Raw genomic sequence first — 13,037 nt, forward strand, 5'->3', positions numbered from 1 at the left:
ATTAAATGAAATAAACATTTGAAATATATGAGTTTGTATGTAATGTATGAATATAATATACAAGTTTCACTTTTTAAATGGAATTACTGAAATCAATCTACTTTTTCATGATATTCTAATTTTATGACCAGCACCTGTATGTATTGTAATCACTTGTATTTAAATACAGTCGTTTTGGTTTAAACATCTCTGTCACACGGTGACAAAGGTTGATTCTTTCAATCGAACTTTACCTTTAATCTCTAACGTCAGCGATTTTTTAAAGAATGGGGGAAAAAAAGGTTAATGTTTAATTCTACATATTTCACATTTATATTTAAAAAAAACATTTAAAAACAATGTTTTTGTTGTATTCCTTTAGTCTGTGATGCTGTTAGCCATCCTGATGATGCAGATCAGAGTGGCAATATCAAAATTGTTTTTTTTTTCAACAAAGATACAAAATAAAACAAAAATACAGGATTGTTCCAGTCTGAGTAAAATGTTTGAGTCACTAGGTGACAGTACATTTCAAAACATGATTTGAAAAATGTCCCATCACGTTTTCATCGCCCACTTTGACGTCTTATCTGAAAGAATACCAACATTTGGTACTTTCAACTCTTTTGGCAGAACATAAACCATAGTTTGTATAGCTGTAAACGGCGTCATTATTTTTAATTATGACCTACAGTCCACATTCCTCAGGACAACTCTTCTCTCTTCCATATGACCACCATATTTTTATCACTTAAGGCAGCCAGGTAACGGAGCTCCGGGTCCATCGATACAGTGTTGATGGACGGACCGTCCATCTGCCTGACGCCGTTCTTCATCGGGGACGGCCACTCCAACACCTGACAAAACAAACGTCAATAAATCGCTGTGAGCAAATTAAAACACATGAAGGATTAAGTTTCATTGGATTAATAATGTTGAAGGAAAGGGCGATACTTGAAAAAGAGAGTGTTGTTGTTTAATGTAAAACTTAATAAAGTAAATACACAGTTAGGCACAGAGAAGAAGCTAATAAATGATGGAAAACAAGTTCGGTTCATGATTAATGCCATCTGGGAATGCTGCACTGTGAGGATACAATTAAACTGTCCCTTTGGAGAAATTTACTGAAATATGACAAATACTAAGATTTTTATTTTCACACTCTGACCGTCAAACTAAATGTGAGCCCATCCAAAGTGTCTGTAAACATCCCTAAGTTCCAGAGAAAACAAAACCTGCACACACAAACACAGCTGAGACACAAACAAGATTATAAAAACGCAACAGATGTTTGCAGCGGATGGTAATTTAACTGTTCGCCTCATCTGGAGGTTTGTTTACATCCTGGCAGTTTACAGAGTTACTGTTTCCACCATCTGGCTTCTTTTCAGTAAAACCACAATGTTCTCAGATTTCCACAATTAACTCAACCGATGTAGTGTTACTGCAAGCTGCAGGTAAAATTATGCAACCAGGTAAATGCTTAATGTTTTTTTTTGTTCAATAATGTGTTACAGAGGCTGAGCTTTCAAGGAGGAGGACAAAAAAATTTAGGCGAAGTAAATACCTCAGTGGGCAGAATGGGTTTCCCAGTCTGAGAACCGTTTTTCTGGACGTTAGGGACGTGATAAGTCCATATTCTGCCTTTGTCATCGCCACACACTACGTAGTTCCGGCCTGAAGAGGGGAGAGGATAAAGCAGCGGTTAGCCTTTTTGATTTAAGCCCCCCCGCCTGGAAAACACCCAACACAGCTCATCATCTGGCTTCACACACAAAGACAAGGCAACAAGATAAATTAGCATTTTCTGTGAAAACAAAAAAGACAAAAACGATGCATAAGGAAACAAAACAGATGCATTTAAAATACAAAAAGGATGCATAAAGAGACAAAAAGACACCTGAGGAGTAAAAGGGAACCATAAGGAGACAAACAAAGAAAGTACACTGAGGCAGATTTTAAAAGAATACAAAGATTTTGCAGCATTTGAAGAAATCTCAATGTATTTCAATGAAAAAATAAATAAAGTTAAACATTTTAAAAGTCACAGCTATGCCCTGAATGAGCTGAATGTTTTGATTTCTGACCAGCTAAAATAGCTGAAAGTATGATGAAGTAGTCCAAAAACATACAGAAGAAACTATAAACAGGAAAACAATAATCTGACTGCTGACTCAACGTTTATTGAATAACTGAGTGCCTTCAGGACAAGACTCTGAAGAACATTTGTGGAACATTTGTCTGATGGAGACTCAGAGGATCCACTAAACAGCTGCAGAACAAAAGTCCAGGTGTGGAAATCACACTAAAGTGAATAAACATGTGGTTGTCATATTTAAGGATTTGTGCGAAACAAACTACAAGAACACCTGAGATCGTTTCTATTATGGATTCGTGGCTGTGACATGTGGGTAAAAACAAGTGCCAAGAGTTGCACAGGTCTCCTGAAAGTGAGGAGAAGAACGTGAACGATCGGACTCACCGAGGCAAGCGTTGAGAGCCAGGTAGGGAATGTCAGTGTCGGCCCACTGCAGCTCAGCCAGAATCACAGCGCACACCGAGCCGCTGGTCCTGCCGGGCCGCTGACACCTGGTCCTGCTCCAGCTCCACAGGTAAATGGAACTGTGCATGTGGTTCTTAGAGGCTAACATGACGGCAGAAAAAGAGATCGAGAAGGAAGAAAAGAACAGGATCACCCGTCTCTTCGGTCTTTGTTGTTGAACTCAGAAACTTAAACCATCTTATAAAAATCTTTATGCCAATTTAAATAACAAAGTTAATGTAAATAACAACAAAAAGTTTCAAAATTAGACTTATTTGATCAGGTTTACAGCTACCCCTATAATCCACATTAGTAACATGGAGAACAAAGGAAACAGCGTCATCATGTGACCTTTTACTGAAACTACATCTGAGTCAGACGCCAAACTGCATCGACAGGATGACCGAAGGCACCAATTATTCCTCTGACTCAGTGTTACCAGTTGTTATTGTTACCGGGCTTGTACCAGAACTAGACCGAGGTATAAAAAAGGAACCTCGCTTACCCACGATGTCATCAGTAAGAAAACTCAGGCCGTCGATGGTGTGGTAGTCATGTTCTTTATCTTCCTTCTTATAAATGGGAAAGGTTATCTCCATCAGCTTCGACCTGCTGAGGAAACAACAAGAAATGTTACTGGCTGCCCCGCATGCAGTTTTGATCAGTTTGCAGGTTAAATATCACCATCTATAGGTCTAAAACCATAAGAAACTGGTCACCATGGTCACAATTATCACTCCGTCTTCTGGAAATATTTGACCAGATGAGATGGAAGCAGAACACTCTGAATGCTTTTACCTGTTGGAGGTGCTTTTGGTACCGAGTTGTGTGCTGTAGCAGAGCAGGCAGTCCTCGCAGGCAGCCAGAAGGTGTGTGCCGGGCGACGCTGGGGGCAGACAGATGTGCAGAGGTGTGGGGCTGATCAGCACCAGCAGCTGACTGAAGGAAACACAAGCGTAAACAAAAAGTGTGATAAATGAACAGAAAGGACAAAACTCTGTCCTGGTTTCAATCTTTGATAAGTAAAATGATGATCATACTTAATCATTTAATGTTTGCTTTATACACAGTTGTTTTCACCCCTTTTCCCCACTTTTATTAAATACAATTAATTCATTTTCTTCTAGTTCTGAATCTAGAATAATCTACAAAAAGTGCAGACTCTTTGCAGCTTTTACTGGGAGTGACAAAACATCGCTGTTAGAAATAAACGAGACTCGTTTATTCAGAAACTCACACGACTTTGAAGTTGTAACTGCTGTCCACTCCACCGATGTCCCACATTATTATCTTGTTGTCGTAGGATCCCGCTGCAAGAGACCAGTCAGACAAGTTAATTGAGATGTTTTCTGCAAAACGGAGCGTGAAGTTCAGCTGAAAACAGGTACAGTTATCAGAAAGCAGGGGAAGTACCAGGTACAGCAGGTATGGTGAGGGTCACTTCAGCAGTTCTCAAAAAACTTTCATGTTTCTGATATCAGGTGTCTAAAACGACAGCCTATAAAACAACAGAATTAATTAAAACTTACTGAATAGAAAGTTTTCCTGTTGGTGGTTGAAGCGGAGGACGGACAGAGACTTTCTGCTGGCTCTGAACTCGCCGTAGGCCACGTTGTTTCTGGGGTGGATCAGTTTGACGAGCCCTCTCTTCCCGCCGGCAGCGAGAATGCTGCAGGGCTGAGCGGGGGCGTTCCCTCCTCTGGACATCAACACCGTGGACCAGGCCAGGGAGAAGAACTCCTGACGGGAGGAACAACAGACAACTTCAGCTCCCCCGCCTTGAACCAACATCTTCACTGCGTCAAAGGGATTCCAGCTGCTCTGATACATATAATTATAAATCTGTTAAAGCTACTGCAAAGAAAAATATATATATATAATTGAATTATAAGCCAAAACAAACAGGCACATCCTGTGTTTGGAGTGATCAGAACCAACTAGACGTACTTCTCCTTGAACTTTGTACTTCTTCATCACCATCCCGGTTTCACAGTCAATCACACACACAGAGTCTCCTCCACACGTGGCCACCAAGCGGCTTTCCCCACCACTTCCTGTCATAGCAGGGACAAAAAAAATAATAATTTCATCTCATCCTGAACAGTATCGGTTTACATTCAGGACCCGTTTGGACCATGTTTGACTTGTGGGGAGGCATGAGTGAAGAGGAGTACCGGAGGAATCTGGGAAGGGCTGGAAGGCGCAGGCCCACAGCTGCGTGGAGAAGTCCTCCGGGCTGTCCTGCTTACTGTGACACTGCAGCACATGGAGCGGCTTCAGACGCACCGGCTGCTGCAGGAGGGAAACGGCACACAGGATGATCAAGAGGGGAGATAAAGACGAGAACAGGCTTTGACAAATTTTATTTAAAATACTAAATAAAAGCTGTTAACTACATGACAATGTCAGCATGTTAATAAGCTAAACATAGACAGGCATGAAATTTAAGTTGATATTCATAGTTTAACCAGGTAATTAGACCATTTAAAAAACTGATGTGTGCACATTAGGTACAGCTGGGAAGGAAGCTTTTTAAAGTAAACAAACTGGAAGAAAATTTTTTGATAATCATTAAAAAGAAAAGAAAAAAAATTCACCAAACATACAAGTTTTTATTTACCTTTTCAGTCTTTTGTTCATTGGTGGTGTTTTCTATATTACCAGCTTTAAATAGAGTGTGTTAGCTCCTTTTAGCTTATTCTAATCTTTGTGCAGCTTTTAAAACTTAAAAGTTACACAAACCCATCAGGTTCTTGTCCATTTAGTTTGTCTTGCATGGGCGCACCAATGAGGCTGAAATATTACATTATATTTAAGAGCCAGGACACATTTGAATATATTTACTGCAGTTTGTGGTTCAAACTGTATGTTTTAAGTACAGAGTCTGTGTTTGGTCACTCTGTACTTTTTGTTTTTTATCTATTATTTAATTAATCTGTTCAGGTGATAAGCTTCTGCTTTTTTCAGCAATTCATTCATTTTCCTTTTTGCCAGGTGTTATTCTGCGGCTCAGAGACATCAGTAGGTGGAGTATTTTTCGTGCGTTACCTGTGTTTTTGCTGTGGGCAGCATGTGAGCGTTCCTGCGGGTGTTTAAATCGTCTCTCTGTTCAACTCCCGTTTTCTCCTCTTTGGTTTGGTCCACCTTCAGACTCCACCTGGACGTCTGTGTTTTGGTGTGAGCAGAGCGAGCTCTTGCTATCTTCAGGGGGCCTATCTGGATCTGAGCTTCCGTCTCGGGTTTTGGGCGAAGGCTGGACTTGCGGGGGCTGATCTCGGCTGGAGACACCGTGACATCAGAACGGGACTTTTTACGAGGCATCAGGCTTATGCTGGTATCTATCGCCGCTGCCGTTTGCTTCCTTTTGGAAGGTGTAGAAACATCCTGAAGAGAACGAAGAATGAACAAAGAAGTTTTTAAATGATTTAAATTACTGGTGAGTTGATTTAAACTTCACCGATGTGAAGGAATCGCTTCTGTTCTCTTCAAATAAAGACAGTATTTTTTACAGCTGTAGCCATATTTAATAAAGTGATGTTACTTGTGCGTATTTCAAAGTCTTACAAGGTTCTTTTTAACTTCAGCACACTCCTGGCTGCCACAGTCTTCTTTTGGTTTCGTCAGCGAACACAAATACTCCTCAGCTAAAATCTTCACCTAGAAATAAAAAGAAAAGGTAAAGAAACAATTAAAATAAGGTCAAATAAAAAAACGAATAAAAGAAGAAAACAAGCAAGCTCATAAAAGTCAGAACTTACTCTCCATTTGGTGAAATCACTGACTGAACTGGGACCAAATTTAACCTGATGACAGGCAGCGCTCACAAAGTCCTTCTCCAAAGACGACATCTTCTCGGCTGTGACGGGATCTGGAAGACTGAAGCTTTTCTCCCAAAGTGCAATAATCTGAAATTAATTCACTGTTTAGCTTAGAACAAGGGCCGCGAGCACAAACAATACACAACAGCACGATCACTCTATTTTTGTCTTCCTGTGCTATTTTTAGCCCAAGACAAAATATGTTTTGCTACTTTTAGCTACTGTTCAGCTTCTTTTAGCTTGAGTTCTGGTCTTTTAAGTCTCTGTTCTTTTAGTTTTAGCTACAGTTAGCTGATTTTAGCTTTAGCATCTGTTTTGTTTCATAATCGGCTATAATCTTGAGAATATTGGCATCAAATTTGCTAATTTTAGCATAAATTTTGGCTAATTTTACATTTACTATCTCGTTTTCTAATTTTAGCTACTGTATTGCTCATTGTAGGTATTGTTCTGCTGCTTTTAAGTTGTGTTCATCCTTTAAGAAGTTTCAGCAAAGTCACACACAAACTATCTGTAGTTTTCTTCAAGTGTGACATCACTCAGAGCCATGATCGGGATAAAGTTTCATACAGAAGCATCATAAAGGAGTAAAAACATGAGATGATGATTAGTTTCATACCCTGGTCATCAGGTTGTCTCTGTAAACATATCTCAAGTGGTTGGCAGTGGTGGTGACATCTCTGCTGTTGTACATCCTCAGGTTGGGCAGCAACACCATCAGCTTGTAATTGTCACTGACCTAAAACAAAATCAGCGATAAAAAACGAGCCCAGCACCTTTTATACACCAGCTTTCAGCACATTCAGAGCTGAATGAAAACACAACGTTACTTTGAGGAACGTTTTACTCATTCAATTTTTTGCCTTGAGGAGCAAAACAAAAGATAACAAGATTTACTTGACATACAAGAGAAAAAGCAGTATTTTATATTGTGAAATTGTTAAACGTTTCTGGAAAAGTAGCCCTGTTAGCAGAATATTTCTTATTGTTCTCCAAAAGGAAGCTTTTGACGTTTCAGCTTTTATCGTTTTATTCTGCATCTTACAGCCACAGGCCAAGATTCTTAACTTTAAAACACTGGAAATCACACCAAAGATGTATTTTACACATCTGGTGAAAGATGTATACAAACAGTTCAGCCCTGATGCTAATGTTGGAGACACTCTCCCAGTCGTATATAAAAGTGAGTAGAAGAGCGTTTGTCTGGAGCTTCGGGTTAGGATGTCGAAATGAACAGAGAGAAATACTGTTTTTTTTGTCACAATTTGTTCAAATTAGACTCCTTCTTGTGTTGATATTAATACCACGTGAATAATAGCGTAGCTGCACTAATTGAGCACCAAGTACAAAGCAATGTAGAGGTCAGGAAAAAGAAGAATAAAGCAATAAGTCTTACCAAGATTAACCCTCTCAAGGCAGGCGTTGCAACAACATATCTGATTTTTCCTGTTACTAAAATTTAATTTGAGCCTGAGAGGGTTAAAAGATCTAAAAAAAGCATCCACAGTTTCACCCACTCATTTGTTTGAGACAAATCCTGCAGCTATCTACATTCTCACATGCCGCACTTCATTGAGTGTCTTTAAAACATTTGGGGACCCGCAATTAATGAGTGAAGACATCCCAAGAGAAGTCAGAAGATCATTCAAATTTAAGACATGTTGCTGCAATAAAACTGAACAACAGTGATTCTAACAGCCACACTGCAGAAACTAATTTCTGAAAAATCTTTAGGAATCCTGACATCTCACACCTTTGAAACAAGTAATTGTCTTGTTTCCAAAACCCAAAGGTCTTTGCACTGTAATAGGAAACCCTCTCTGATGCAAACTTCCCACATTAAAGGCCTGAGATCAGTATAAACAAAACTCTGACACTACTTGCTGTGAAGCAGTAGCGCAAACAAGTAACGCAACATGACATAAATTATCCAAATTTCACAACTTAGTATGGTTCTTTAAGATAAAATACATAAATAAACTACGTAATTAAACACTAAGGATTTATGATATTGATGCTGCAAAAACAAAGATCATCAAACTTGACTATAGGCAGTAAAGGAATCTAGGTCCTTACAGTGATATAAAAGTTGTCGTCCATCTTGAGCTCTTCCAAGGCGCTCAGGGACTCCAGGGTGGTGACGTCCTCCATCTGGTTGTCGCTAAGGTCCAGGTATCGAAGTGAACGAAGCTCCAAGTTCTTGGGGAACTCCTGCAATCTGTTTCCAGACAGATCCCAACGCTCCAGGGACTGCAGACGGGACAGCAGCTTGACGGGTAGGTCCTGCAGCTTCAGCCCCATCTTGGATAAACTGAAAAAAAAAAAAAAAGAATCAGGTCAGCGTTTTCACAGCGTTATCAGCTCTTTAAATTTTACTGTCATTCTGTAAAGTTAACTTCAGAAGAAATAAAGTTTGCATAAAAACCTCAATTAGACACATAAAGAACAATGCAGAGAGAGGAAAAAACACTTACTTCAATGTTTTGATTTGCTCCAGTTTGTTGGTTTTTGGAGAACCTTTATTCAGTAAAAGCTTCTCTGTTATTTTCTCCATTGTTCATCTGTAGGGACAGTCACATTCAAGAAATGATTACAGCAGAAACTAAGCGACTAAATGAGTGTTAGCTGCTGAAAAACTACAATGGGTGGATATGTACTTCAACAAGTACAATAGTATGTAATATCAAGAGGTTTTAGAGAGTCAGTTTGTTTCAAAATGGCTGACCAAAGTAAACAAACCATTCTTATTCCTTTGTATTAAACTGTATATTTGGGGGGCAAATCTGGCTCCTATTCTCCTTGTTGTGCGTTGTATTCTTATTTTTTTCTAATATCTGTTTAGTAAACTACCTATTTCTTCCTCCAATGATCATGTTTACGCTGATTGAATCACAAGAAGTTGCCACCGAGAAGAAACCGCTCACGTGAGAAACTATTAAATGGACGAAGCCAACTTTTAACTACAAGTTTAAGTCAACATTGTAGGTTTAAAGTTAATATTTGCCGTTTAACAACATTGTTTACCAATTTAAATATGCAAAGGTAACAACTGAATGTATTTGTTAAGGATATTATAAGACTGAAAGGGTTTATTGTTTGGAGTGGCAGATACTAGCCATGCTGAAAACACTGATTTGGTCTGGTGCTAAGTTAGCATTTGTTAAAATAACCGACGAATAAAATAACCTTATTTCGCATATTACAAGCGTTCACTAGCTATTACTAATCCATGCTTAACATTTCTCCAATATTCATAAATAAAAGTACTTACAAATACTTCAGCAACTTTGATGAAGACAATACACCAACAGAAACTGATCTTTCCCGGGGAAATTCTGTCTACATCCGGTGGGCGGGGCTTCAGTGATATTTTTCAGAAAAACTCTACCATGAGTTTTGTCTGCAAGGCAAAAGCGCCCAAACCTACTAGTTGTTATAGTCATTTTCTTTTTTTAAGCCTATAATTGCAGGACACCGGGCTGCATGTAAAAGATTTAGAATAATGTCTTAAATCAGTTTGAACTCGTAATAAATTGTAGTGTTGTCTAGACTTCCGGGTTGTGCCGCTCCTTTCCGCTAGATGGCGACAGTCTCATTCCTTTAGCACTTCGTTTCAGTTCCCGTTGTAAGAAGAAGATGTAGCACGATGATGGCTCCTGACGCCAGTGACGGAGGTAATTCGTGCGCCTGTAAAGGTATCCGGCGGTGTCTCATATGTGAAGAGTTTAAGGAGAAAGTTCAGTTCGAGGCAAGCGAATCGAAGGTAAATATATACGAGTAAAAACTTTATTCGACCTTATTTTTATACGCAATGTCGACACGAAACTTGCTACGGAAGCCCTCATAGGACAATGAGTCATTTACTAAAACGTTACTACAGAGCTGAAATATATGTATGTTTTTGTTTTTTATTGCAACATTCTGTACAGTGGTGTAAACTGGATTTAAATAATGTTATATACCAGTTATTTGTTTAAATAAGATGGCTTTGGTTTATTTATTATTTTATGTATTTTTTATTTAAACAGGAAATTTTATGACTTAAGGTTAAAAAATACAAACCTATTAACTTTGTCAACTAAAAAAAACTTACATACACAGCATTATACACAACATACTACATTTTGTAAAGAATAAACTGCAGAATTATTAAAGATATTAAAACATATCAGAATAGTTGTCACATCAACTGCAGTTCAAAAACAGGTTGTCATACTAAAGTCATAAGATTTCTGTTTTATGCACATTTAAAATTATATTTGTATGTGTTAAATATTTTTCACAGTTTTTAATCACATTAGTCACAGCTTGAAGTTATTGTTTGGACAATTTAATTCAGATTTTGCACAATTTTAATCTTCTTGCAGCTGTCAATTTGTTGCACTGTCTTGATTATCATGTTTTCAATTTGTACTGCATTTTTTAAAAAGTAAAATTTCCAGGCTAGGATTATTAAAATTTATTTATCTACAGTATCTATTCTGCTTGCCTGCAGATTATTTGCATTGTCTTTGGTGCATTAGATATGTAAAACTCAATTTAATATGTAAACTTTTTTTTCCATTTCAGTAGAGAATTTTGGAAAGAACAAAAGGAAAATGAATATGTTTCCAATATTTGTAAATAGCACTGCAGAGATGTTTGCACACTTGTACAGAAGATTAAGCAAGCACACAAAACAACAAATCTGTCTCTGGCAAAGAAGTAAACGCAATGCTTGTTTTTTATTATAAATGTAAACTATGTCTTTTGTTTTGGTCTGAAGGTTGTGCATCATTTCCTCTACAATCCCGAGACGAGGCTCGCTGTGTGCAAAGATGGAGAGGGCACTTCTTTCCCTTTTCCTGGTGTCTTCCTGTGGGAGAACTTTATATCAGAAGAGGAGGAGAAAGAGCTGATTAGCTCAATGGACCAGGATGTGTGGAATCTGTCCCAGTCTGGTCGAAGGAAGCAGGTTAATTTGAACATTTTGTCTATCCCAGCTCTGTAAACTAGTAACGTAAAAAGTGAATTTGACTTTTTTTATTGGAATAAAAATATCTTCTCACATGGTTGCAGGACTTTGGGCCAAAGGTAAACTTCAAGAAGAGAAAAGTACGTGTAGCAGACTTCAGTGGACTTCCTGCTTTAAGCAGAAAACTAGTACTGCGGATGCAGGAAGAGCCGAGCCTGGCGGGCTTTCAGCCGGTGGAGCAGTGCAATCTGGATTACGATCCTCAGCGGGGCTCAGCCATCGATCCGCACCTAGACGACTCCTGGCTGTGGGGGGAGCGGCTGGTCACCATCAACATGTTATCAGACACCGTACTCACCATGTCTCTTGAGCAGGGTCTGTCAGAGCTGAGACTAGCAGAGGAAGTCCACGTGGCTGTACGACTTCCTCGCAGGTGTCTGGTCGTGGTGTACGGTGAGGCGAGGCATCAATGGAAACATGCCATCCACAGGGAGGATGTTCACGAACGCAGGGTCTGCAGCACGTACAGAGAGCTTTCTGAAGAGTTCCGACCTGGAGGGCAGCAGGCAGAGCTGGGAACTAAACTGTTGAATATTGCTTTAAGCTTCAAGGGAACTCCAGTATAATCCTATCCGGCAGATGCAAAAAAAAAAACCCTGAAATTACTTGAAATTAGGCCTGTTTTTAACTTTGTGTCTCATAGTTGTGCCACTTTCTATTATAAGACAAACTGTCATGAATGCTCCTAAAACGTGTTGAGTTTCTTTTCTAATAACTGCACTTTGACTAGTAAAACATGGCGCTGAAACTTTGTCAAAATGTTGTTTTATGCAACAATTTTCTCAGTCTTTGGACAAACTTTGTTTCCAAAATAAGAACCGTCTTAGTCTGTTTTAATGATTTTGTGAGGAACACAAAATGACAAGTTTCACTCCCAATAAAAAAAAACATTTAGATTTTAATCTGATGAGAATAATTCTGAAGTTTAAAAATAAATGGATTTATCTTTTTTTCAATACGTAATTCTTAATGTAACCAGCAGATGGCGCCAAACTTCATTATTTGTGTTTTGAATCAAGAATTAAACTTGTGTAAGACCAGTACTAGTAATTACACATTTGTAGCTAATATACTTTTACATTTGAATAAAGTTTGAAAGTTTCTTTTTATTTGTTTTTCTGAAATTCTGATTTTTATATAAATATATACAACAACATTCTCATACATTTGATGTCCTGCACAAATTAGATTTTTATTTATTTATTCTTGAATAAAGAAAAAATGAGACAGTTTTTCAAGTATTGTAAACAATCTTTTTAACAAATGCAAGCAATCTGTCTTCAGTAAGCAATTTTTTATAAAGAGCTCAATTTTGAAACACTGAAAAAATTACCTAAAACATCGATAATTACATTAGTTCTCTAATACTGGCAAATGTAATATTAGCAAAGTTGATTATTTAATTTTATTATTTTAATGAATCGGTTTTATGATTTATCAGTCAAGGGTTATTTTGCTGCAGCACTGTTCCTGTTTTCGTGCAGAGTTAGTTTTGTTTGTACATCTGTGGGGCTTTTTTTGACCACAATGATTCCAGGTTTACCAGGGTCCCACATAGTTTTGACATTTCTGAGCTGAAAGCAGTGCTGGAAATCTGATTTCAAATAAACATAGCGTGTCTTATTTGCTGCTCTAAATTTCCTCGGCCGACCGCTGCATCTGCGGTCCTCAACTCGTTTCTTTG

The 13,037-nt window shown here is 38.4% G+C and overlaps 2 protein-coding genes across 3 annotated transcripts; one reads left to right on the top strand and one right to left on the bottom strand.

Annotated features, from left to right (window-relative positions):
- Window positions 1-353: 353 nt before the first annotated feature.
- On the bottom strand, window positions 354-9,714 carry lrwd1 (leucine-rich repeats and WD repeat domain containing 1). Of its 2 annotated transcripts, none has more exons than XM_017419905.3 (16): window positions 9,611-9,714; window positions 8,814-8,900; window positions 8,416-8,650; window positions 6,959-7,078; window positions 6,280-6,426; window positions 6,086-6,178; window positions 5,570-5,905; window positions 4,696-4,813; window positions 4,469-4,575; window positions 4,051-4,261; window positions 3,759-3,831; window positions 3,320-3,460; window positions 3,027-3,130; window positions 2,462-2,623; window positions 1,547-1,656; window positions 354-836 (listed from the first exon to the last, which is right to left on the bottom strand). In XM_017419905.3, exons 2-16 carry the CDS (start codon window positions 8,891-8,893, stop codon window positions 684-686), a joined length of 2,190 nt encoding a protein of 729 aa, XP_017275394.1. In that variant the 5' UTR covers window positions 8,894-8,900; window positions 9,611-9,714; the 3' UTR covers window positions 354-683. The 2 variants fall into 2 exon arrangements, with proteins under 2 accessions (XP_017275394.1, XP_017275393.1); XM_017419904.3 differs by having other exon boundaries at window positions 3,027-3,133; window positions 9,611-9,713.
- A 217-nt stretch (window positions 9,715-9,931) lies between these two features.
- On the top strand, window positions 9,932-12,462 carry alkbh4 (alkB homolog 4, lysine demthylase). The gene is made up of 3 exons (XM_017419856.3): window positions 9,932-10,102; window positions 11,105-11,293; window positions 11,398-12,462. Exons 1-3 carry the CDS (start codon window positions 9,986-9,988, stop codon window positions 11,917-11,919), a joined length of 828 nt encoding a protein of 275 aa, XP_017275345.1. The 5' UTR covers window positions 9,932-9,985; the 3' UTR covers window positions 11,920-12,462.
- The last annotated feature ends 575 nt before the right edge of the window (window positions 12,463-13,037 follow it).

This window comes from Kryptolebias marmoratus, linkage group LG13 (assembly GCF_001649575.2).
Source record: "Kryptolebias marmoratus isolate JLee-2015 linkage group LG13, ASM164957v2, whole genome shotgun sequence".
Lineage (NCBI taxonomy): Eukaryota > Metazoa > Chordata > Actinopteri > Cyprinodontiformes > Rivulidae > Kryptolebias > Kryptolebias marmoratus.

Excerpts from the sequence above, each read along its gene's own strand:
- lrwd1 (XM_017419904.3), bottom strand. The coding sequence starts at position 8,893 with ATGGAGAAAATAACAGAGAAGCTTTTACTGAATAAAGGTTCTCCAAAA. Across the intron at positions 7,079-8,415 it reads ACGACAACTTTTATATCACT|GTCAGTGACAATTACAAGCT; the intron begins GTAAGGACCTAG and ends ATTTTGTTTTAG. Across the intron at positions 4,262-4,468 it reads AGTACAAAGTTCAAGGAGAA|GAGTTCTTCTCCCTGGCCTG; the intron begins GTACGTCTAGTT and ends TCCTCCCGTCAG.
- alkbh4 (XM_017419856.3), top strand. The coding sequence starts at position 9,986 with ATGATGGCTCCTGACGCCAGTGACGGAGGTAATTCGTGCGCCTGTAAA. Across the intron at positions 10,103-11,104 it reads TCGAGGCAAGCGAATCGAAG|GTTGTGCATCATTTCCTCTA; the intron begins GTAAATATATAC and ends TTTGGTCTGAAG. Across the intron at positions 11,294-11,397 it reads AGTCTGGTCGAAGGAAGCAG|GACTTTGGGCCAAAGGTAAA; the intron begins GTTAATTTGAAC and ends ACATGGTTGCAG.